The 23242-nt window shown below is 48.8% G+C and overlaps 1 protein-coding gene across 18 annotated transcripts in view; it reads right to left on the bottom strand.

Annotated features, from left to right (window-relative positions):
• Positions 1–23242, bottom strand: part of PHLDB1 (pleckstrin homology like domain family B member 1) — a 390210-nt gene that overhangs the window by 105557 nt on the left and 261411 nt on the right. For all 18 annotated transcript variants that reach the window (XM_085645850.1, XM_085645851.1, XM_085645853.1 and 15 more), the window contains one exon: positions 4743–4880. In XM_085645850.1, the coding sequence (XP_085501976.1) occupies positions 4743–4880 (138 nt within the window). The remainder of the gene's footprint in view (positions 1–4742; positions 4881–23242) is intronic.

The raw sequence follows: 23242 nt of genomic DNA, 5'->3' as shown, positions 1-23242 counted from the left end.
ATGTGTTCGGGAAGGAACGCGTGGACAGGAGGGTATGTAGACGGAGCAGAACACGCGCGCTCAAGCACAAAAAAGCAGCACGAGACAGACTCTAGCGGCCATTTGCTGTCTGTTGTGTCAGAACCGCCTGCCTCCTCACCAGCTGATTAAATATACAAATGAAAACTCTGGCGGTCAACGTGCACCGCGTTCGAGACAACGCCCAGGGGGGGGAGGGGGGGTAGAGCTCATGTGCATGCCTCCTTCAGGTCAACCCCCTCTGATCACACCGCATCCTCGTCTGCCAGCATTCTCCGCGCGAGGGAGCACTCTCACAGACGCAAAGGAAGGCCCCACTGGAGCATGCGTGGGTCACTCGTGGTAACTTGCTGCGCGGACTCCACAACACTGTATTCTAGTTCGATTGAAAACTCGTTGCAACGTGTCTGCATGCGGCCCTCTGAGGCAATGGAAGTTTCTGCGGTCGTAGTTTATGAAACAAGGGACGTTTGAGTGCTCCATCGAACCGATGTGTTAGGAGCAGCACCTCTATCAGATGGAGAAAACTGGAATGGAAGCTGGAATAGAGTCGAAGGGAGGGCAGTGTGGATTACGCTCTACTATAAAGGAAAGGGACCCAATTGCTGTCATGCCTCGAGTCAGCAGCATCTCATCAAGCTAGGGATTTTCTTTCTTTCTTTTTTATTTTTAACTAGCAGTTCTGGAGAAAACCAGTAGATGGCGCTATAATGTAAAACGTGAATAAACCAGGCTCAAGCGGCCAAACTATGCGCATATTGCCAGGCACACTTTTCTTTGAGAAATGCACTCACCTCACAAGTAATATATACACATGTTTAGCTTATACATATAGAAACAAGTGTTCACAATTAGAAGTACATATAGAAACATATTCAACGACACCCATGTTCGCAAAACCAAGCACACACTGTCACAGCGATACACGTGACATTTCTAAAACAGTGCACAACTTCACACCAATACGCGGTCTCGTATTTGCACACCCACCCGCAGCCTCACACCGACGACCATTCTCACAGCAGCACACAATCTGAACCGAGCCTGTCCAATGGCGCCAGCTCAGAAGCAGGCAGGGCACAGCACCCCCAGGCGGCCTTGATCAACAAAGGTTATTGAACATGCAGCATTAAGCGGGGCATCTCCGATCATGGTTGCCATAAATTAGTCAGGAGCTCCGTTGGTCAGTGTTAGATTAGGGATCAGATTGGTCAGTGTTATTGCGCCCCCACTAAATTATTAGTCAAGCCCCCGCCCCAAGATTACGTATTAGTGTGGTTAAAAAGGGTCATCTAACTTGCATTGTGGGTGTTCCGAGGGGTTACCGTTTCCTCTCACTAAAATACTGTCCGAGACACAAAGTATTAAACGTGAAAAGTCAGGAAGAGGACTGTCTGGGCAAGGGGCGGTGGGGATTCCCACCCATACGTTGAGGCACACTATCCGAGGGGGGCGGACTAGCTCCATGGGGGCTGCTCTAGCACCCAGAATAGTCTCTATGGTCATACTTTCGCTCTTCTCGCTCATGCTCAGGGCACACCTTGGGGTTCGTCGTGCTCTCCAGGCGCGTAACACTGGCCCCACGGTGCGGGGAGGGGGGAGGGGGGGGGGGGGCAAGCTGCAGGGGGCCCCCGCAGCAAGGTACTCCGGCCTGAGAGCGGGGGGCCCCATTCAACTTTCGTTACGCCACTGCTTTGATCCAGCAGGCTGGGATCTCTTGAGCTCTCGAGGCGCTACCCGCTCCCGGATGGTTCTCGAACTGCTCACTGGAGCCCGTATTGAGACCAAAGCTCGTCAGGGGTTTAGCTGATGGAATTCTGAAGGCGTCACAACCAATCGGGCAAGGCTTGGGGCGCCAGTCAGCACTATCATGTTAGGCAGATGTTATTCATTAGACTGCGCAAGCAGGAGTCCTTATGTAAAAACTCTCTCCGTTACGTTTACTGACCCATATTGGTGCACAAGACTGCAGCAACTATCGCTTGCCAAGGACGGCAAAATTCCTTGCATGGGCAAGCCTTGTTAGCTCTTAAAGGGGGTTGTCTCACACGGGGTCCTGCCTGCTTTTTAGAAGTACTTCTGGGCTCTTCTTGTTCGCTGCAGTCATTTTGCCGGCTTGTTGAGTTCGCCTGCTTTTAACTTATCCTCTGCAGACTTTCTCAATCCCCAGAGGGTAATGGGGCCCATACAATAGACATTGGAAGGGCCCTATTACCCAGGATCCTCTCTTTTTCCAAAGGAGCGCCTATGACCTGCGCCTTTCTAAAGGCCTTTTTTATGGCGGGTCCATCTCGAGGAGTCCTTCCTGTCATGTGACCTTCACAGGAGCAGCTTGCTGCAGTGTATTTTTCTGGGGCCCTCCATGTTCTCCAGGAAACATCTGGGATTCTGTTTGTTTTCCATTGCTTATGCCTACTCTCCAGGATCCACCAAGGTTCTGTCTGTTCTTCAGGAATCTTCCCTGCCTGTTGTACTGGGTTACTAACGGGAACCACACTCCAGGACAAGAGTTGGTGGAGCAAACCTGTACTTAATCAATGTTCTTTTTCTGACCATTCTTCATATATTGTGTATTCATTTTAAATCATCCTGTATTCAGTTTTTAATAGTTCAAAGACAGCAGTCCATTTTTCCCGCCAATATGGATACTATTTCCCTGTGATTTGCGATAAATTATTATTATCTTATTAAATGTCTTGACCTGTCCTAAATACACCAGCCTGCTAGGAATTATTCATAAGGTTCTATAAAAATTATATGTGCTTTTTTATTTTTTTTTATTTTTTAAACATTCATTTTTTGTTGCAAATATATAGAAGCCATGTTTAGGCAGTGGCATGTCCTCTTTTTTCGTTGTTTTATTTTGAGGTAGAAGCATGCAAAAAAAATTATTACAAAATAAATAAAGAATCGCATTAGCTTGGGCCGGTCTATTGGCTCGGCCAATGCCTTTTAGTTATATGGTGCATTGTGAGAGATAGTTTCCAGATAGCGTGGCACACCATGCCCCCAGCTTTTCAACTGCAATGGAACCTAAACAAACGTGTGCCATAACTGGTGGATCACCTGTTCATTGGTACAGCTTCACTTAAATTTCAGGTCTTACTGGCCATTCTAGCTCAATCAACCATGCTCTCTGGTTCCAGACTGCATAACATGCTTTAACCCAATCAAACTTCTGTTCCCACGTTTTACAAGACTTTGGCCCAGTTATGTTCTCCAGTTCCTGGCAACATAACTTATTTTGGCCATATTCTGTCTGGTTCCAGGTCATATGATGAACCTTGTCCCAATAGCAGTATCTGGTTTCGGTCACATAAAGTGCTTTGACACACTCATGTTCTCCTGAACCAGGTCACATAACCTATATTGGCCCAGTGATGCTCTTTAGGTCCAAGACACATGAGGCATAAAGGTCCAAATGTGCTCTTTCGTACCAATAAAATACTTTGTCCCAGTCATTCTACTCTTTGGTGCCAGGCCGCATGAGGCTCTTTTACCCCATGCTGTCTGGCTCCAAGTCACAGGATACCTGTGCCCAATTTGTTAAAAAAAAAAATTGTAGTGGCCCAAGGCTTTTCTTAAGACTCACCACCGGCATTGTTCAATACCAGGGTTGTTGATGCTGCAGTCTTGATTTCACCTCGAGCATTTTTCTTCCATCACCTTACACTTCTCACCTTTTCGGCTCACTCTTGCAGGTTCTTTCTCTTCCCATTTGTCACTATTATCCGGTCTATCACTCCCGTCTCCGTTTTCTGCCATGGTCTTGGTTGAAGTGGTCAAAGTCTGATGATGAAAAATAAGGTCCAGACCCCAAAATTGAGTGCTCGTGCCCACTACCTGCAATCACTGGCACAAAGTAAGGACCTCATGATGCACCATGGTCCAAGTGAATTGAACAGACCACAAGAAGGGAAATGTGCCTCAGTCAGGTTGGTTGGTGCTTAGGCCAAATCGGACACTCCTGTTCAGGGTCGAGTGATGTGGATCGACCAGTGATGCTGCCCGAATCCGGCTGACACAACCCTTCTAATCTTTCTCCGAACCGGAAGTTACTGCCTGCTAGAAGCAGGAAGATTGGGTGGCCGGTCACACTTGACAGTGTGCAACAACAAACAGAACCAGACTAAACTGCTCCTCCTGGCACCTAAATCTTCCAGGAAAGAGGATGTTATGAATGTAACCACGGCCTTCGTTGGTGAACAATGAGTTCTGCAGCCTCACACGGAATACAGACTTGTACCAGAGAGCAGAAGAGCACCCACGCGCACACGATTCCATTTCACATTCAACACAAGTCAGAATCAAGAAGGATCTTGTAGTGATCTCTGTATTCACCAAGTCTTACCTTTTAATAGTACCTACTGTGGACTATTGCTGGCTTGTTCTTCTGGGGGGGGGTCTTTAGAGAGGTTGGTCAGTGGTCTGTGTCACTTAACCGAGTCAGAGAGCTGTGCACCAACCCTCTGCATATGGCATGCCAACTCCTACACAGCTCTTTGGACAAGCCTGCAACCATTGTAGGATGAAGTCAACTAACTGAGCGGGTGTCCCACCAGGCTTTGCAGCAGGCTGGAAAAGGTGTCACTCACTATTAAAAGGAAGAGTGCAACAGACCCACCACCGAGCGAGAGAGGAACTGGCCATTGGCAGGCGCGGTGGTGCAGACAGTTCTTGCTGCAGGAGACACCCCCTGCACTCGTGTCGGCAGGCAAACGTACCTTATCACGCTCCCGCTGGATGCTGGAGTCCAGGTCTGTCAGTTTATGCTGCAGCTGCTCCACCGCCTTTTGCTCTTGCTGCAGCTGGGATATCTCGGCGTCTCGCTCGCCCTGCAGCAGCGCCCGCTCCATCTCCACCTGAACAGACACAAGCAGCCTTCTGAGTTATGTACAGACCTGAAGGAAGCGCTGGTACCTCCAACTTCTCCATGATCCAAATAGCCAGTTCAGTCCCCAAAAAAGCCTCTGCAGTTTGTACCCACCCAAAGATTTCACCTGCCCCCATATTAAATGCTATGTCAGGGTGATCAAATCTGGCGTAATTTCAGAAACAATTGCTTGATATTACAAAAAAGGCAAATCTGGCAATTTACAGCAACATTTTAGCATGAAATGAGTCATGTCCATTGGGGACGTGAGGACGCATTTCATGAGAATAAAACAGTAGCTTGCATTCTGTAAGTTTGTGTTGTTTCCATGCACTCGCAACAGGATTTTTACCCAAAACAACATGGAATTTCGAATAACAAGAAATGGCAGAAATTATGCCAGCATAATAACATTTCCATCAAGAAATTATGTGACATTCTGCCAGCATAACATCAACCCGGGCTTAATGTCAAACACCATATCCAAGGCACACTGTGCCACCAGCAGAGCCCACCCACCAAGGGTGTAGGGACAACTGTGAGAAAGAACCCACCCATTTCCTCCCAAAAAAAAGGGTGTATACAAACTACAGGTCACTTGGAGAAGCCCATACCGCCATCTTATCCCTAAATCAGTACAGTTTCTTCTTTTTTTCAGTACAATTAAGGGAGCTTTTACTTATATTTTACTTTGCATTAAAACAAAAATGACAGTGTAGTGAGTTCTCTTTTGGTTCCACTTTCGTTCTCCCTTAGATTTACGTGTTACACGTTTTAGACTGCCTTTGCTTTGCACAGCCACACATAATACATTGTTTTTTTGTGCCATGATATTATTTTAGAAATACGCTGCAAATATTATTTGTTATTCAGTTATTCTTCTCGGGCTTCAGTCTGAACATTTCGTACAAGGTAGAATAACACGGTGTACTGTTTTCTTGTGTCTGGTCAGCAACATGTCCTAAAGTTTTAGTCAACACCGTAACACAGCTGCTGCTTTCCAACACAGTAATCTTATCATATAAACTGTGAATCGCCCCCTTGGAAAGCAGAGAGGAGAATTTCAGCAGAGGGACAGGTCTTGGAACAGGCACACCAGCCTTGCGTAAACTGAGAGTACACTTATGAGGCGGACCACCTAACTACAAATACCAAGTATGGGGCCCAGTGCATATTCCAGATTAGGTAACGGCTAGAGTGGTCGATCTTGGAGCTGAGGAACTGGGCTCCAGTCTCGGCTGGGACGCTCAAAATCCTGTGATTCTAGGCAAATCACTTAAACTCCCCGTGCCTAACAAAAATGAATGTGTCCATCTGTTAACGCAACTGGTGCTCATGTAAAGCATATGGATACCTTTGGGTCTAGTTCGTGCTATATAAAACCACCCGCCCCAGCCCTCCCCGAAAAAGATCACTGATATATGCCTGTGCTCGCATAGTGATGGTAGGCTTAAACAGATATATCTTTCGGCATGATAGGATTATTCATTGTGTACAGTTTGATAGTAATGTTGATTACTCTGCTTAGTTGTATATGTTTTCTAATTGCAGCACAACTGATTCATAATAGGTTACAATAGTTTCAATAAATATTGTAAACTTTCCTCGTGTCTTTCTTTTATTGTGGGCATACGTGTGTGAGAAACAAAAGGTGATGATCTGTTTCCACGGTTCCCTTGGGGACTAGGGGTTCATGATCTAGGTTGACAAATCACCTGTTATTCTGGGAAGGTTAGGAGTTCAGGTGAGGCACTGTGAGCTAGTTGGAGTAGGGCCTACAGGTACTGATGTGGTAAAGAGACTCAGCCCCTACATTCTGATGTCCTGTTACGCCAAGGTGCCGTTCTGTTTCCCAGCAGAATCCCTGCGACAACAGAAGCCCACCATCCCAGTCTCCAGTCCTTTGCTCATGTTAAACAGAGGTACCCTTGTATAATAAATGCCAGTGTCTGGTGGGGCCTTTTGATAGGTAGCATACCAACAATAAAGGCTCTGTTGCAGTTTACAGGGGTTCCCTGCTTTCCGTCTCTGTGTCAAGAATGGTTTGTGGTTTTGGACCCATAAGCACTGGATTCCTGAAAATGTTAGGACTAAGAAGTCAGGGTGGGTCAGACCTACTGTCAACAAAGAGGTGAGCTGCAACTGTGAGCTGAAATCCTCCTTGTTTATCTCACAAGGGTCTGCTGATTTTCTTCAGCGTCTTACCTTAAGTACTTACAGAACGTGATCTGTGACATTTTCCACCTTTGCCAATTCCTGGATCATGGATGCTTCGCTACAGTAATCATCTGCCTTCATTCCTGAGGCAACTGGCGCTCTTGCCAAGATTGGTTTTATTTTGAGCTGAATTCTTTTCCTGTGCGTGATTTCTTGATGTACTTCTCAACCATCAGATCAAAGAAACGATTTCCGGTTCCCAATGCTTACTTAAAAAACATAAGATGCAGGACCCAGAGATTTTCATAGGAACCCACCACTAGTGCTTCTGAATGCAGGATTTACCAGATATCAAGGCTCCCTTATCATGACTGTATCTAGTATCTCTTTCTTCTACCAGTCTGCATTTCCTGTCTCTTTATCCCATGCTAGCAGGCTGCTACAGATCTGGTACAGATCTCTGCTTCTCTAATAGCCCCTGCTTTTCTATCTTCCTCTTCCTCCTTCCCTTCTCTTCTCTCTCTCGACCTGGGTCAAAGTCAGATGATGAGAAATAAATCAAAGTTCCTAAATGACTTCCGGTGTCCACCAGCTGCAATCACTGGTACAAATTAAGCACTGTGGGGCTACCTTCCTCCTATACCCTTCACTCTACTACGGTGTTTGGTCATCTGTGTCTACACCTGTGTAGTGTTGATTTAGTCATGCATAGCTGGTATATTGTCTTTGTGCACCTGACTAAGTAGATTCACAGACTCTACCGACACCAGGTCTTTACCTGAGAAGACACTAACCAGTGACATCAGTGCCGTAACGAAACCTGAGGGGGTCGCAATGCAAGGTGCATTGAGGGGGGAGCCTCTCACTTTCAGGAAGTCCATTTTAATGCCAAATGATTTAAAAGCCATCTTTCATTTCAAATTGCATGCCATGGATATGGTGCTAACTGGATTCTGTAAAATAAATATGGTTACTCCATTTAGTTAACCAGATTTTAACTCATGACTATGTCTGGATGACTGCAGGCAAGATTTACCTTCCACATCTGGTTTAAAAACATCTTTCAAAATATGTATGGAGTCAATACAAGATGATGTTTTATAAAAGTGGCTATTATAATTTTGTAAAAAAAAAAAAAAAAAAAAAAAAATTATATATATATATATATATATATATATATATATATATATATATATATATATATATATATATATATACACACACACACACACATACAAATTTGTATTTGATATTTAATGGAGATTGTTTTAAAGTTTGTCCTGTACATTTCTGTGTGTATGAATTTTTTAAGATATGTGGTTATAATTTAATAAATAAATACGTTTTATATAGTTGGTGGCAGAATTGTCTTTTAGCACGGTTTACACTGAAGTATGTGTTTACATGCCCAAGGGAATTTCACTGTTATTCTGCCCCAAGCTTTATGCTGTAAACCAGTTTCAAGATGTGTGAAAAAAGAGAAAGGTGCCTCGGCCATTTTTCATAGCAGCACTTGACTGTAATACCTTCATTAAGAGTTGTATCCCGAACTAGCAGTCATAAGTTGAAGCTCAGACTGTTCCCATGAGGCACAGGGTCAAGTCTGATTTGCATACGGCTGGGTCTAAACTGGGGTGGCATGGGGAGCAAAAGAAAGATGGATTTAACCCTGATCTATTGACTGGGGGTGAATGTTTGATATGCTCTGCATTCTGTCCATCATCTGCGTGGCTTTTGCTTTCTCACCCTAAGTGCGCCGGGCATGCCCAGAAGTGGGTCCCAGGCTCACTGTGCCACTGGATTTAAGCTAGCCTGGCTGATGAGGGATGATGCCCCAAAACTGGTCCCAGGATGCTTGTTTCCGGTCCAGGGAGGACCTGGCTTGGCAGTTCGATCTGGACTGTTCTCATGAGGCACAGAGTCAAGATTGATTTGCATATGGCTGGGTGTTAGACCTGTCAGCCCTTTGGGTGGTCCCTCCTCATCATTATTTATTTTGTCCCACTTTGGCCTCAAACCCTGTTTGAATTTTTCCTTTTTGGGAACCACCAGACTTTTTCGTGTTGCTGCAGATTCAGGGAGCCATTTTACCTACCCCTGAAACTTCTGTCTGAGGGCCTGGAGCACAAAATGGTGGCCACCTGTGACATCACCAGCATCCACTGGAACCTACCAGCACCTTCCAGAACATTCCAGAACCCTGTGACAGTTGGAGGCGGTTTAGAATGTTGGGAGGTTAAGACAGAGTGTTGGCAGTTGGAGCTGGCAGTTGGCACCTGACTGGTGAAGAGTGAGCAGCACAACAGTGAAGGAGGAAGGAGTGAAGCAGCAGGGGTGGAAACTTGTGCCTGGAGTGGGGTCCATAAACCCACCCTTGATACTTGTCCCTACTGATGGATCCCAGCCTGTAGCCCTGTGTGGGAAGAAGCCAGAAAAACTCATCCTAAGGACCTGGACAGCAGGAACAGGCCTTAGAAGCAGAAAGCAGCAAGATCCTGACCTGGAAACTGGTTTCCCTGGAGTCCGGCGTCGAGTAGCCTAAGACCTGGAGCCCGAGGTGGAGAAGCGGCGCTGACTGAAGAAGCAGACGTCGTACCCGGAGCCGCCTGAGGTCGTGAGAGGGCGCCGACGGAGGTCGTGTGGAATACCAAAGGTCGAGGAGGAAGTTAACCGAGGTCGAGTGAGCGGCGTCATCGGAGGAGTGAAGTCCGCCCTCCGGAGTCGTCGGAGACCGAGGTGAAGTGTAACGGAGGTCGGGAGTGAGGATCGCACTCCGGAGTCGCCCGGAACCTGAGAGGAGGAGCACCGGAGGTCGGGGGTGAGGATCGCACCCCGGAGTCGCCGGAAGTCGACATCGAGGCCAGGCCGGCCGACGTCATCGAAGCCGAGAGCGCCATCGGACCGGAGCCGCCCGAAGTCGACATCGAGTAGAGACTGCCCGACGCCGTCGAATCTGAGGTCGAGATCGAACTGAGGCCGCCGACATCGGACCGGAACCGCCTACCGGCGTCGTCTAGAACTGACATTGTGCCGAGGCCGCCGAGACCGAACCGGAACCGCCTCACGGCATCGACACGACTCCAGCGGCGTCGGAACATCAGAAAAAGGGCAGTAAGTGGAGTAGAGGGCGCCTAAGGCCCTGTGGAGACCTGAGAGACTGCTCTAAGGGGCTAGGGAGGTGCTGGAACCCACCTGACTGTGCCAGGGGTGAATTGGGACTAACCTAGAGAGGTTGTGTGGAGAGAGAAAGCCAGGGCACTGGTATTCCCCCCTTGATCTACCTCAGTTTAGGCCTCAGCCTTGTCCCAGCCAGGGAGTAGAACCCCTCAAGCCTTCCATAACCCTACAAGCTGTGCCTGGGCCAAATCAGCCCTTAAGAATTGAAAAGTGATCTGATTACATGAGTGTTGCTGTATACTTTTAATTATTTATTGGGGGCACTGTATTTATTGAGTTTTTACATATTTATTGCTTCACTATATTTATTGGTCTACAGGACTTGTTGGTGTACAATATTTATTGGTTCAGTATTTAATGCCTCAGAATATTTAATTGCCTGTATTACCTGCACTTATATTTATGTCCCTTGTATTTATGATCATCCCTATTTATTGAATCTCCAGACAGTATTTATTTGACCTGCACTATTTAAATTTGTATATTGTGATTGTCTTATTTATTTTTCCAATCAGCAACTGAGAGAAAAAGATAAAGAAGAATATTTTCATAATTTTTACGGTGTAGAGTCGTTTTTGGAACGGATGCACGCATGGTTATTGTTTGGGTATGTTGTATGCTTAGCACGGAGCCTGATTCCTGACCACTCGAGCCAAGCTACCACAGTGTGTTCGGGGAGTCCACCACCACCCTGCGGAGTGGGAGTGGGCTGTTTCCAACATAAATTGGTGTTCAGTGGTGGGATTGAGCTGTGCCTACGTATACTCAACAATAACTGTGGGTAGTCCATAGGCCTACACCGGGAGTTTTCTCAAGAGCGGCCTTCCTAATTGTGGGTTTTTGTTTTTTTCCAAATTTACTCTGGTGGTGGGAGGAGGTATTAATAAAGGTACCCCCCTGCATAGTTACTGCACAAAAACCTGTCCTCTAACCTGAGTGGGCGAGATGGAGTTTGTACTAGAAAATCTAGAAACGTACACGGTGGCCCAACTCAGGGAGTTTTGCCAGCGGGAGGGGGTGTACTGTCCCCCAGGAGCAAAGAAGGGTGCACTCCAAACCAGCTTAAGGGCTTGGGGGGAGGCACGCCGAGAAAGCAAGGCTGAGGAGGAGGACAGGGATAGAGAGCCTGACACCGAGGGGGCTGAGATGTACCAACCTGAGGTGGGGAACCTGTCAGCAGGGCCCAGAACCCTTTCTAGGAAGGGCAGCAGTGCCTCTAGCGGTGGCTTGTCTGAAGTGGAGCTAACGGACCGGAGGGAGAAAAGACAGCTCACATGGGACTTAGCAAGGCTAGAAAAGGAGAAGGAGGAGCAGAGGATGGCCCATGAATTACGACTGAAAGAAATAGATCTTCAGATCTTGAGAATCGGGGCACAACCTGTTCCTAATGGTGGCAGCCAAACCCAAGAGATCACCAGGGAGCCTAAACCATACCTGCCAAAGGACATAGTAGCTAGCTATGGAGTGGGCGACGATATCGCCAAGTGGCTAGCGGCCTATGAGGTCTCGTTGAGGGCCCATGGGGTTCCAGAGAAGTACCGGGGAGGGGGATTGTACAAGTACATGCCTCCAGCTGGTAGGGATGCTGTATTGGCCCTCGAGGAGGATGAGCAGACCCACTACCCCACCATGAAACTGGCGCTCATCAGAAAGTTTGGACTAACACCTGAAAAGTACAGACAGAAGTTCAGGGGTAGTCATAAACTGGGCACGCAGAATTGGGTGGACTTCCTGGACTATGCGAAGAAGGCAATGGAAGGTTGGATTCAGGGCAGTGAAGTGAGGAACTACGAGGAGTTGTTTGACCTAGTACTGAAGGAACACCTGCTCGAGAAATGTTTCCCTGAACTGCGGCAACACCTGGTGGATAGCAAGCTGACCAGTCCCCGGAAGCTTGCTGAGGAGGCGGACATTTGGGCTAGTACCCGGGTGTCCACAAGGGGGACTGGAGGGGATACTCAAAAGGCCGGACAGGGCGCCCCCCAGAAGAAAGAGGGAGGGGAAAAGAAAAAGGAGTTCTCCAAAGGCCCCCAAAATAACTTCCAAGGGAAGGGAACAGGATTCACCTCTAAGGCTAACCCACCCAGAAACCCTAATCCTGGCCAGAGTCAGCAGCCAAGGGTTGTCCATTGCTATGAGTGCGGTGGCGTTGGACACTATAAAGGAGATCCGAAGTGCTTGAAACGACCACCCCCTCCCACTGGAGGAAAGACCCCCGGAGTAGCTAGTGTAGTGCTCGGGGAGGAGATGCCCTTAACTAAGGGAAGGGAGTGGGCGGGTGTCACTTTAGTGTCCCTGGGAGAACGGGAGATGGTTCCTAAGATCCAGGTGCCCGCAAATACCGCAAAGTATGGGCAGTGGGTCACCATCAACGGCCAAAGAGGGGAGGCTCTGAGAGACACAGGAGCCAGTATGACTATGGTGTGTAGTCAACTGGTGTCTCCAGAGCAGGTAATTCCCGATGTACTCCACCCAGCCGCGATGGCTGACGGCAGAACAGGTCACTATCCCGTGGCCGAGGTTCCCTTTGAATGGGGGGGGGTTGCAGGTTCACTTCGAGTTGCCGTAAGCCCTGCCGTGCCAGTCGATTGTCTGCTGGGGAATGATATGGAGCACAACGCTTGGAAGGAGGTGGAATACCGGACTCACACCGAGATGCTGGGTACACCTGACTGGGCCTGTGTTAGCACAAGGTCCGCGACTACCCGAAGAGGGAGTTCATTTCGGCTGGAGCCTGGAACAAGGGCCCAGCCAGCTGCCAGTCAAGGGAAGAACCGAGGACAGGAGGAGCCTGCCTCGGCGTCCCCACCCTGTAGGACGGATAGGCCACCGGAGGTGGTGGACCAGGAGTCTGCGGTGGGGGACGTTACCAACCTGGAGGACCTACCCATCCCGGCCGAGTGGCACGTGGAGGGAGGCCCGTCCAGGGAGGAATTCTGCCAGGGCCAGAGGGAGTGCCCTACCCTTGAGGGGCTAAGGCGACAGGCTGAAGCCCAGGCAGCAGGGAACGTTGAAGGGAACTACAGTGTTTACTGGGAGGATGGCCTCCTCTACAGTGAACCCAAGGCACCCCTACACGGATCGTCACGAGCCTTGGTAGTTCCTCAACGTTATCGAGCCTTCCTTCTGGAGTTGGCTCACGAGATACCATTGGCAGGACACTTGGGGCAAGACAAGACCTTCGCCCGTCTTGTCCCACACTTTTATTGGCCTCAGATGAAAGTGTCGTCCGATACCTACTGCCGGACATGTGTGTCTTGCCAAGCCAGTGGGAAAACAGGGGTGAAGCTGAAAGCTCCCCTGGAACCACTTCCTGTCGTTAGCACCCCCTTTGAAAGGGTGGGCATCGACATTGTGGGTCCGTTAGATCCGCCGACTACAGCTGGTCACAGGTTTATCCTGGTTCTGGTGGATCATGCCACACGGTACCCAGAGGCAATACCTCTGAGGACCATAACAGCACCTGTTGTGGCTAGGGCCCTGATGGGAATCTTTACCCGAGTGGGTTTTCCCAAGGAAGTTGCGTCCGACAGGGGGACCAACTTCATGTCAGCATATATGCGGGCGATGTGGAAGGAGTGTGGAGTGACATACCGGTTCACCACTCCTTACCACCCCCAGACAAATGGTCTGGTGGAGAGGTTTAACAAAACCTTGAAGGGCATGATCAGAAGTCTGCCTGAAAGCCTGCGGAGGAAATGGGACGTCCTCCTACCCTGTTTACTTTTTTCCTACAGGGAAGTGCCACAGAAGGGAGTGGGCTTCAGCCCCTTCGAGCTTCTGTATGGGCACCCTGTACGTGGACCTCTCAACCTGGTGAGAGACGGATGGGAAAGAACTCCCAGAAAGCTTCCCCAGGATGTGGTGAGCTACATGCTGGCCTTCCGGAGCCAAATGGCTAAGTTGTGGAAGCAAGCTTCTGACAACTTGGAAGCCAGCCAAGCAGTGATGAAGGCGTGGTATGACCACAATGCTCACCCGGTGGAGTTGGAGCCTGGCCAGAAAGTGTGGGTGATCGAACCGGGAGAGCTTAGTGCCCTCCAGGATCGCTGGTCAGGACCCTTTGAGGTGTTGGAGAAGAAGGGTAAGGCTACCTACTTGGTGGACCTGAAGACCCCTCGTCAGCCCCTGCGGGTGCTGCATGCCAACCGCCTCAAACCCCACCACGAGAGGCCCGAAGTCATCTTGATGACGGTGACTGACGGAGGAGAGGACGTGGAAAGCGAGCCTCTCCCTGATCTGTTTGCGTCTCAAGAAAAGGATGGGTCGGTGGAGGGAGTGATTCTCTCCCCATCTCTAACTCCTGAACAGCAGGAGGACTGTCGCCAGGTCCTGGGGCAGTACTCCTCGTTGTTCTCCCTTGTCCCGGGTAGGACTCACCTGTGCGTCCATGACGTGGACACAGGAGACAGCCCACCTGTGAAGTCCAAGATCTACCGGATGTCAGACAAGGTGAAGGCCAGCATTCATAGTGAAGTCACTAAGATGCTGGAGCTAGGAGTGATCGAACCTTCTAGCAGCCCCTGGTCCAGTCCGGTGGTGTTAGTACCAAAAGCTGCACCACCGGGTGCCCAACCAGAACTGAGGTTCTGTGTGGACTATCGGGGACTGAATTCAGTGACCAAAACTGATGCTCATCCGATCCCTAGGGCGGATGAATTGATTGACCGGCTGGGAGCTGCCCAATATCTAAGTACCTTTGACCTTACTTCAGGGTACTGGCAGATCTCTTTGACTGATGGAGCAAGGGAAAGGTCAGCCTTCTCCACGCCCAATGGCCACTACCAGTTCTGTGTGATGCCCTTTGGGCTCAAGAACGCACCTGCCACGTTTCAGCGCCTGGTAAACCAGATCCTCACCGGAATGGAGAGTTTCTCTGCTGCTTATCTGGATGACATAGCCGTCTTCAGTAACAGCTGGGAGGATCACTTGCGTCACCTGCAAGCTGTTCTCCAGGCCCTGAGACAAGCTGGATTGACGATCAAGGCCAGCAAGTGCCAGATCGGGCAGGGGTCGGTAGTGTACCTTGGACACTTGGTGGGTAGGGGAGCGGTGCAACCCCTCCAGGCGAAGATCGAGGCCATCATGGCCTGGAAACCCCCCAAGACACAGACTGAGGTCCGAGCATTTTTGGGCCTCACGGGATATTACCGCCGCTTCGTGAAGGGGTACGGTACCATCGTAGCCCCCCTCACGGAGCTCACGTCCAAGAAACAACCTCGACGGGTAGTCTGGACGGAGGCTTGTCAGCAAGCCTTTGAGAGATTGAAGAAAGCCATGTGCGAGGCCCCGGTCTTAAGGGCCCCAGACTTTTCCAAGGAGTTCATTGTCCAGACAGATGCATCAGAACATGGCATTGGGGCAGTGTTATCGCAACTCAACGGAGAGGGTCTGGATCAACCCGTGGTCTTCCTATCCCGGAGACTACTTCCCAGGGAACAGAAGTGGAGTGCAATAGAGCGTGAAGCCTTTGCAGTGGTATGGGCTCTGAAGAAGTTGCGGCCATACCTGTTTGGCTCGCACTTCCTGGTTCAGACCGACCACAGACCCCTTCGTTGGCTGATGCAAATGAAGGGGGAGAATCCCAAGTTGTTGAGGTGGTCTATTTCCCTACAGGGGATGGACTTTCAGGTGGAACATCGGCCTGGAGTGGACCACGCCAATGCAGACGGTCTCTCAAGGTATTTCCGCCTTAGTGATGAGAACTCCCAAGGGGTTGGGTAGCTCTCCCCACTTTCAGCTGGGGGGGACGCGTGTTAGACCTGTCAGCCCTTTGGGTGGTCCCTCCTCATCATTATTTATTTTGTCCCACTTTGGCCTCAAACCCTGTTTGAATTTTTCCTTTTTGGGAACCACCAGACTTTTTCGTGTTGCTGCAGATTCAGGGAGCCATTTTACCTACCCCTGAAACTTCTGTCTGAGGGCCTGGAGCACAAAATGGTGGCCACCTGTGACATCACCAGCATCCACTGGAACCTACCAGCACCTTCCAGAACATTCCAGAACCCTGTGACAGTTGGAGGCGGTTTAGAATGTTGGGAGGTTAAGACAGAGTGTTGGCAGTTGGAGCTGGCAGTTGGCACCTGACTGGTGAAGAGTGAGCAGCACAACAGTGAAGGAGGAAGGAGTGAAGCAGCAGGGGTGGAAACTTGTGCCTGGAGTGGGGTCCATAAACCCACCCTTGATACTTGTCCCTACTGATGGATCCCAGCCTGTAGCCCTGTGTGGGAAGAAGCCAGAAAAACTCATCCTAAGGACCTGGACAGCAGGAACAGGCCTTAGAAGCAGAAAGCAGCAAGATCCTGACCTGGAAACTGGTTTCCCTGGAGTCCGGCGTCGAGTAGCCTAAGACCTGGAGCCCGAGGTGGAGAAGCGGCGCTGACTGAAGAAGCAGACGTCGTACCCGGAGCCGCCTGAGGTCGTGAGAGGGCGCCGACGGAGGTCGTGTGGAATACCAAAGGTCGAGGAGGAAGTTAACCGAGGTCGAGTGAGCGGCGTCATCGGAGGAGTGAAGTCCGCCCTCCGGAGTCGTCGGAGACCGAGGTGAAGTGTAACGGAGGTCGGGAGTGAGGATCGCACTCCGGAGTCGCCCGGAACCTGAGAGGAGGAGCACCGGAGGTCGGGGGTGAGGATCGCACCCCGGAGTCGCCGGAAGTCGACATCGAGGCCAGGCCGGCCGACGTCATCGAAGCCGAGAGCGCCATCGGACCGGAGCCGCCCGAAGTCGACATCGAGTAGAGACTGCCCGACGCCGTCGAATCGGAGGTCGAGATCGAACCGAGGCCGCCGACATCGGACCGGAACCGCCTACCGGCGTCGTCTAGAACTGACATTGTGCCGAGGCCGCCGAGACCGAACCGGAACCGCCTCACGGCATCGACACGACTCCAGCGGCGTCGGAACATCAGAAAAAGGGCAGTAAGTGGAGTAGAGGGCGCCTAAGGCCCTGTGGAGACCTGAGAGACTGCTCTAAGGGGCTAGGGAGGTGCTGGAACCCACCTGACTGTGCCAGGGGTGAATTGGGACTAACCTAGAGAGGTTGTGTGGAGAGAGAAAGCCAGGGCACTGGTATTCCCCCCTTGATCTACCTCAGTTTAGGCCTCAGCCTTGTCCCAGCCAGGGAGTAGAACCCCTCAAGCCTTCCATAACCCTACAAGCTGTGCCTGGGCCAAATCAGCCCTTAAGAATTGAAAAGTGATCTGATTACATGAGTGTTGCTGTATACTTTTAATTATTTATTGGGGGCACTGTATTTATTGAGTTTTTACATATTTATTGCTTCACTATATTTATTGGTCTACAGGACTTGTTGGTGTACAATATTTATTGGTTCAGTATTTAATGCCTCAGAATATTTAATTGCCTGTATTACCTGCACTTATATTTATGTCCCTTGTATTTATGATCATCCCTATTTATTGAATCTCCAGACAGTATTTATTTGACCTGCACTATTTAAATTTGTATATTGTGATTGTCTTATTTATTTTTCCAATCAGCAACTGAGAGAAAAAGATAAAGAAGAATATTTTCATAATTTTTACGGTGTAGAGTCGTTTTTGGAACGGATGCACGCATGGTTATTGTTTGGGTATGTTGTATGCTTAGCACGGAGCCTGATTCCTGACCACTCGAGCCAAGCTACCACAGTGTGTTCGGGGAGTCCACCACCACCCTGCGGAGTGGGAGTGGGCTGTTTCCAACACTGGGTCTAAACTGGGGTGGCATGGCGAGCAAAAGAACAATGGATTTAACACTGAGCTATTGACTGGGGGTGAATGTTTGATTTGCTCTGCATTCCGTCCATCATCTGTGTGTCTTTTATTTTCAATACGGCCCATGCCCGGAAGAAAGCCAGAGACTCCCTTTGGAACTTAAGAATTGACCAGGAGAGGGGGGATGAATACCATCCTCTACGCTCCACACATGGTTTTTAATCTTACCCTAGGGAGACAATTTTAAAACAACTGTGCCTACTACCAAGTAATATAGACAAAGGTTCCTCGTGTTCCACAATCAACGAAGTTGATTTCAGATAGCACCTCATCTTCAGTACAGTGATCTGCTGAAAAGATCTCCTAATCCGGAGCCCAACCAGACAGGAAACAAACCGTGTCTGGGTGAGGAGCAGTCTCAGTGATAAAGTGTGCCACCTTTGTGGGCTAAGGTCTTGCACACTTATACTAAGGATACTTTGCAATGACCTATTCAGTATTGATAATCAATTAGGAAATCTGATCCTTCCAAAGTAGGGGATTACCCATTGTTTGATACAGGGAAGGGTTTGAGGCTGTATGATGCCCCTTTAAAAAGTGAACCATCGCACTCCTTGTTTCAGATCAGGTTGAGATCCAGCCAGCAGATAGGCCTTGATGCTCACTGCGATACCAAAGGGGATGATGGGGGTGAGTGTTAGATTTGCTCAAACGTTCCGTCCATCATCCCCTTTGGTATCGCTTTGATGCTCACTGGGCACAGGTAAAATTCTGATCTCTATAGTGAGAACATAACCAGGCATTATTTGGGGCAGGACGTGCACCTAAAAAGACAGACCAGAGCTGCCAGACCTTGGCATATAGTTTTCTGACTTTACACTATACAAGCAAAGAGTCAAATTATCTAATGATTAAACCTGCTATAGCTACAGAGGTAGACTCAAACTAATCATTCGGTCTTACAAGTAGCAGTAAATTCACGTAAGCCTTTTTCAGTCTGAGTTATCTGGTTTGGAGCCTCCAAAGAATTGCACCTTTACATTTTTTTATATAGTTGCTTCATCTCTCTCTGGCTCGTCGTCATAAGGTGATTTCAAGGACATTAATGCGCAATGGTCTGACGGTTTCTTTTACACCTGCAATGACTTTAGCCTTTATTTTCTAGATTATTGGGGTTTGATACGACCCCCCCACTGCTGCCTTTCAGTGCCCTCTCTCACTCATGTCTGTAATCAATCAGGCGACACAAAAGGCATTTCCATCCTTCCCTCACCCCAAAAAGAAAATAACTTTACTCAACCACTCACACAGCTAACTTGGCGAATCCCATCCTCTCCCTTGAAATACAGTTCTCTGCTGCATTATAGAATGTACAGTCTGGCCCAATATTACGTTGGAGAACACATCTCACTGTATAATGAAGCACGCATTTATAAACCAGGCAATCTTATAATTCTGCACTCTGACTGGGTCATTATAGAAACCATCATAACTAAACCTCACATTTGAGAAACAAATTATTTTTTTCCAGCTTCTTTGCTTCTCAGACAGCAATGACGCATGTCCGCCACATAGTTGGCATAGACCACAACGCATAACAGACTAACAACATTCCTTAATGGATGGAATCAGAAGGTCGCTCTTCTAAGAACCTGTGGTGTCATCCACAGGATTAAAAACCATGAAAGATGGGCCAACCATTTCAACGGATGAGGACCCTAAATAGCAGGAAACTTTCACTAGCAGATGTCCTCTAGGCAACAAAATCAACATATTTAACAAACATCTCATCCCGCCAATGAGAACCCTCTCACCAGTAGAAATCCTGTATCAACAAGAATTGCCACCAACGGGCAAGCACCCACCTCCCCCCACCCACCTCCCCCCACCCACCACCACTCGCTCTCATCAGGGAGCAAATGCCCTCTTGTCCCCCTGCTGACAATAAAATATCCCTGACAAGACGGGTTCCTCTTTCCACCAGCCCAACCAATGGCATGAAACCAGCTAACTGGGGGAGGAAATTAAGCAACCCCCTCCCCCCAATACATTTCTTTTTTTTCTTCTTTTTTTTTGATAACTTTATTTCGGTCAAAGACCATAAAAGTGCAAATAAAATACATACATACATAGCACATCCAATAAAATAATAAATATAAGTATATATATATATATATATATATATATATATTTTTTTTTTCTTTAAAAAAAAGATTAAACAGTAGGTTATCAGAGCTATTTCAATGGTTTAAAATGGTTTAAAACTTGTCCAACGACGCCACATACCATAAAGGAAACGGGAGACAGCAAATACAATGGGCGGGGAAGTGTCATATTTAAGAACTCTACACGCCTGCACACAATGTCTAAAACCCAAGTTTCTACATATTGGAATAAGCCAGGTTTTGCATATGTTGCTGTATGCTGGGCAAAAAAATAAGACATGGATAACATCTTCTCTAATGTAGTTACATGCTGGCCAATTTTCATTTTCAGTTTTTGCCCATTTCGAGGTAAATGACCTAATGGGTAAAGAGCCATGCCTTAATTGGACATATAATTTCCTCGCAAGAGGGGGTTGGACTACATCCAAGAATTTCTCCCACCCCATTTCAAATTTGAATGTGAGGAACTCAGTAGAAAGCCTACCATAGGATGTTGAGCTTTGTAGTGCGCGTAGATTTTGCTGTCTCACCAGATTTAACAACTGGGCCCTAGATATCCTCGGGCAGCTCAGCTCAGGGGTCCCCCATAACTGGGGCAAACCTATTTTTAAAGAAAGGGCCTTAATGTGGGAAAGCCAGGGAATATTTTTGTTTTATAACTGTTCCCAGGCCTCCCAAAATTCGACTCTGAAGGATACCAGCTCAGGTACTGACCAGAGCCTCCTCCAGTAAAGCAAGGGTCGCACATCTGCCAAATTCTCAATAGACTCCAAACGCAAGTCCATTCGCAAGGGGATAAGGGGTGTACTTGTTGGTAGGCCCACCAAATTTCTCATAAACGCCTGTTCAACCCTCAGGAGGCTTGATACGTTCTTGTGGCCCCAAAGTTCAGCACCATAAAGAGATGCAGTCCGAGCCTGGAGGCCATAGATCTCAAGGGCGGGCGCAACCGGTTTAGATATCGATGCTCTCTGGAGCTTGCCAATGCCCCCTGCTATTTGTGAAAGTCTAAGAGCAGATTTGGCAATCTGATGGCCCCAGCCAAAATCCTCCGTCAAAGTAATCCCATGGTAGACGAAGGTTTTAACTCGTTCCAACGGAACACCATTCAAAAGAGGGTTCGGGCGCGTGCGCCTCGGGGGATTAAAGATCATAAACTTGGTTTTGTCCAAATTGATCTCCAAACCCCTCGAGGCGCAAAAGCTCACAAAACCATCCAGGACACGCTGGATGCCCGAAGATGTTCGGGATAGAAACAGGGTGTCATCCGCGAACATTAATACGGTCACCCGGCCAGTCGTCAACCAGGGGGCATCATTGTCCTTTAATTCATTTAGGGTGTCGACAAGACCATTAATGAATAGGCTAAAAAGGGTAGGGGCCAAAACGCACCCCTGCCGAACGCCCCTAGAGACAAGGAAACGATCCGAGAGGACCCCATGTCTCCCACACCTGACCTGTGCATAATTTCCAACGTGCAAACGGGTCAAGATATTGAGCAGGTAGGGCGGAAGGCCCAGGTCAGCCATACCTCCCACAATTTTTCCCTAGGGAAAAAGTCGAAAGCATCCCGCAGGTCCACAAAGACAAGGTAGAGGCTGCCACCCTCGACCCTTGTGGTTTTCCAAAAAAGGACCTGGAGCCGGAAAATTTGGTCCAAGGTTGAGATGCCGGATCTGAATCCAGCCTGGAGGGTGGACAATATTTCCCGTTCCTCCATCCAGGCTTGTATCCTGTCCAGTATAATTCTGCCCATTAGTTTTTGTGTTGTATCTAACAGACTAATGGGCCTGTAATTTGAAGGGGTAAGTGGGCAGCCCTTCTTGTAAATAGGGACGATCTCAGCCCCCAGCCAAGTGTCCGGTGGATCAGACCCCGTAAGGATCGCGTTAAATAAAATAACAAGGTAAGGAGCCCATATTTTAGGCTGGGATCGAAACAGGTCCCCCGGCAATTTGTCGAGGCCGGGAGCTTTGTTTGGGAGCAATCTAACTATGGCGGTTTCTACCTCCTTCAGGGTGATGCTCTCTGGGAGGTCAAAGGGATGCACGCTCGGTCCCGACCCTCCACCCGAGGCCCCCGTCAGTCGATACTCATGACGGGGGTCTGGGGTAGGGGGGGGGTCGGGCGAGTGTCGCAGTTCCCTCCTGATTAAGTCCAGGGGCTAGGTTGAAACCTGGCCGAGGTGGGTCATCATGCTCCAGACATACATATAGAGCCCCAAAATGAGCTTCCCACACTGAGGGTGCAATATTTGGGAAGGTAGCTTGCCCTCCTCCCTTAGAGCCTGTACTAACAATGGTCCAAAATGACTTTGCGTCCTTAGTCAGGAGCGCATTTCTCTGCTCTTCCCACCTAGCTTCCTCCCAGTCCCTCTTGGCTCCCTCGATTGCCTTTTTATAAAGCAAACGAGATGATCTAGTTTCTAAGCTATCCTTGGCTTTAATTGCAGTAAGGAGGTCCTTCTTAGCTTTCCTACAGGGGACATTATACCAGGGGTGTATCTTAGCCCCACCTCGTCTAGGCCTACTTAGTGGGCAAAGAACATCCCCCAACGCACTGGCCAACTGACTATGGATTTTTACAGCATGGCCGTTTGGTGGCAAATCGGCCATCGCAGCTATCCATGGTATAGCGAGCTGGTATACTTCACCCAGCCTAGACGGGGAGTTCTGAAAGTGAGGCCAATTAACCCTACGTCGATTATTCGAGACCATGAGGGGCGTGATCATGTTAGTAGTAGGACCAGCTTCAGGGTTAGTCAGCCCAAAGCTCCCCCGCTTCAGTGTTAGGACAAGGGCGTTGTGGTCACTATCATGTCTCGGATACACTCTAAATTCCAAGAGCCTGTCCCAATGTCTTACTTCCATTATGATGTAGTCAATGGTGGATGTTTGTTCTACCCTGTTAAATGTAGGAAATCCCGGGCGGTCAGGGTCCAGTCTCCCATTACACGCCCGCAAAGACGTAGCAAGTGAGAATGATTTTATTTGGATGACCAGCAGAGTCCATACCTTGACAGGAGGGATCTTTGGTTCCGGAATACACCAGAGCAGGTCTTCATCGTCCTGCTCATCCGAATCAGGGTTAACCAAGGGCTCAAATTGGCAATTAAAATCCCCACCAACGATTATTAT

This window comes from Triturus cristatus, chromosome 3_1, assembly GCF_964204655.1.
Source record: "Triturus cristatus chromosome 3_1, aTriCri1.1, whole genome shotgun sequence".
Classification (NCBI taxonomy): Eukaryota; Metazoa; Chordata; class Amphibia; order Caudata; family Salamandridae; genus Triturus; species Triturus cristatus.
Note: the sequence above shows the minus strand (reverse complement) of the source record. Positions and strands in the feature narration are given on the sequence as shown.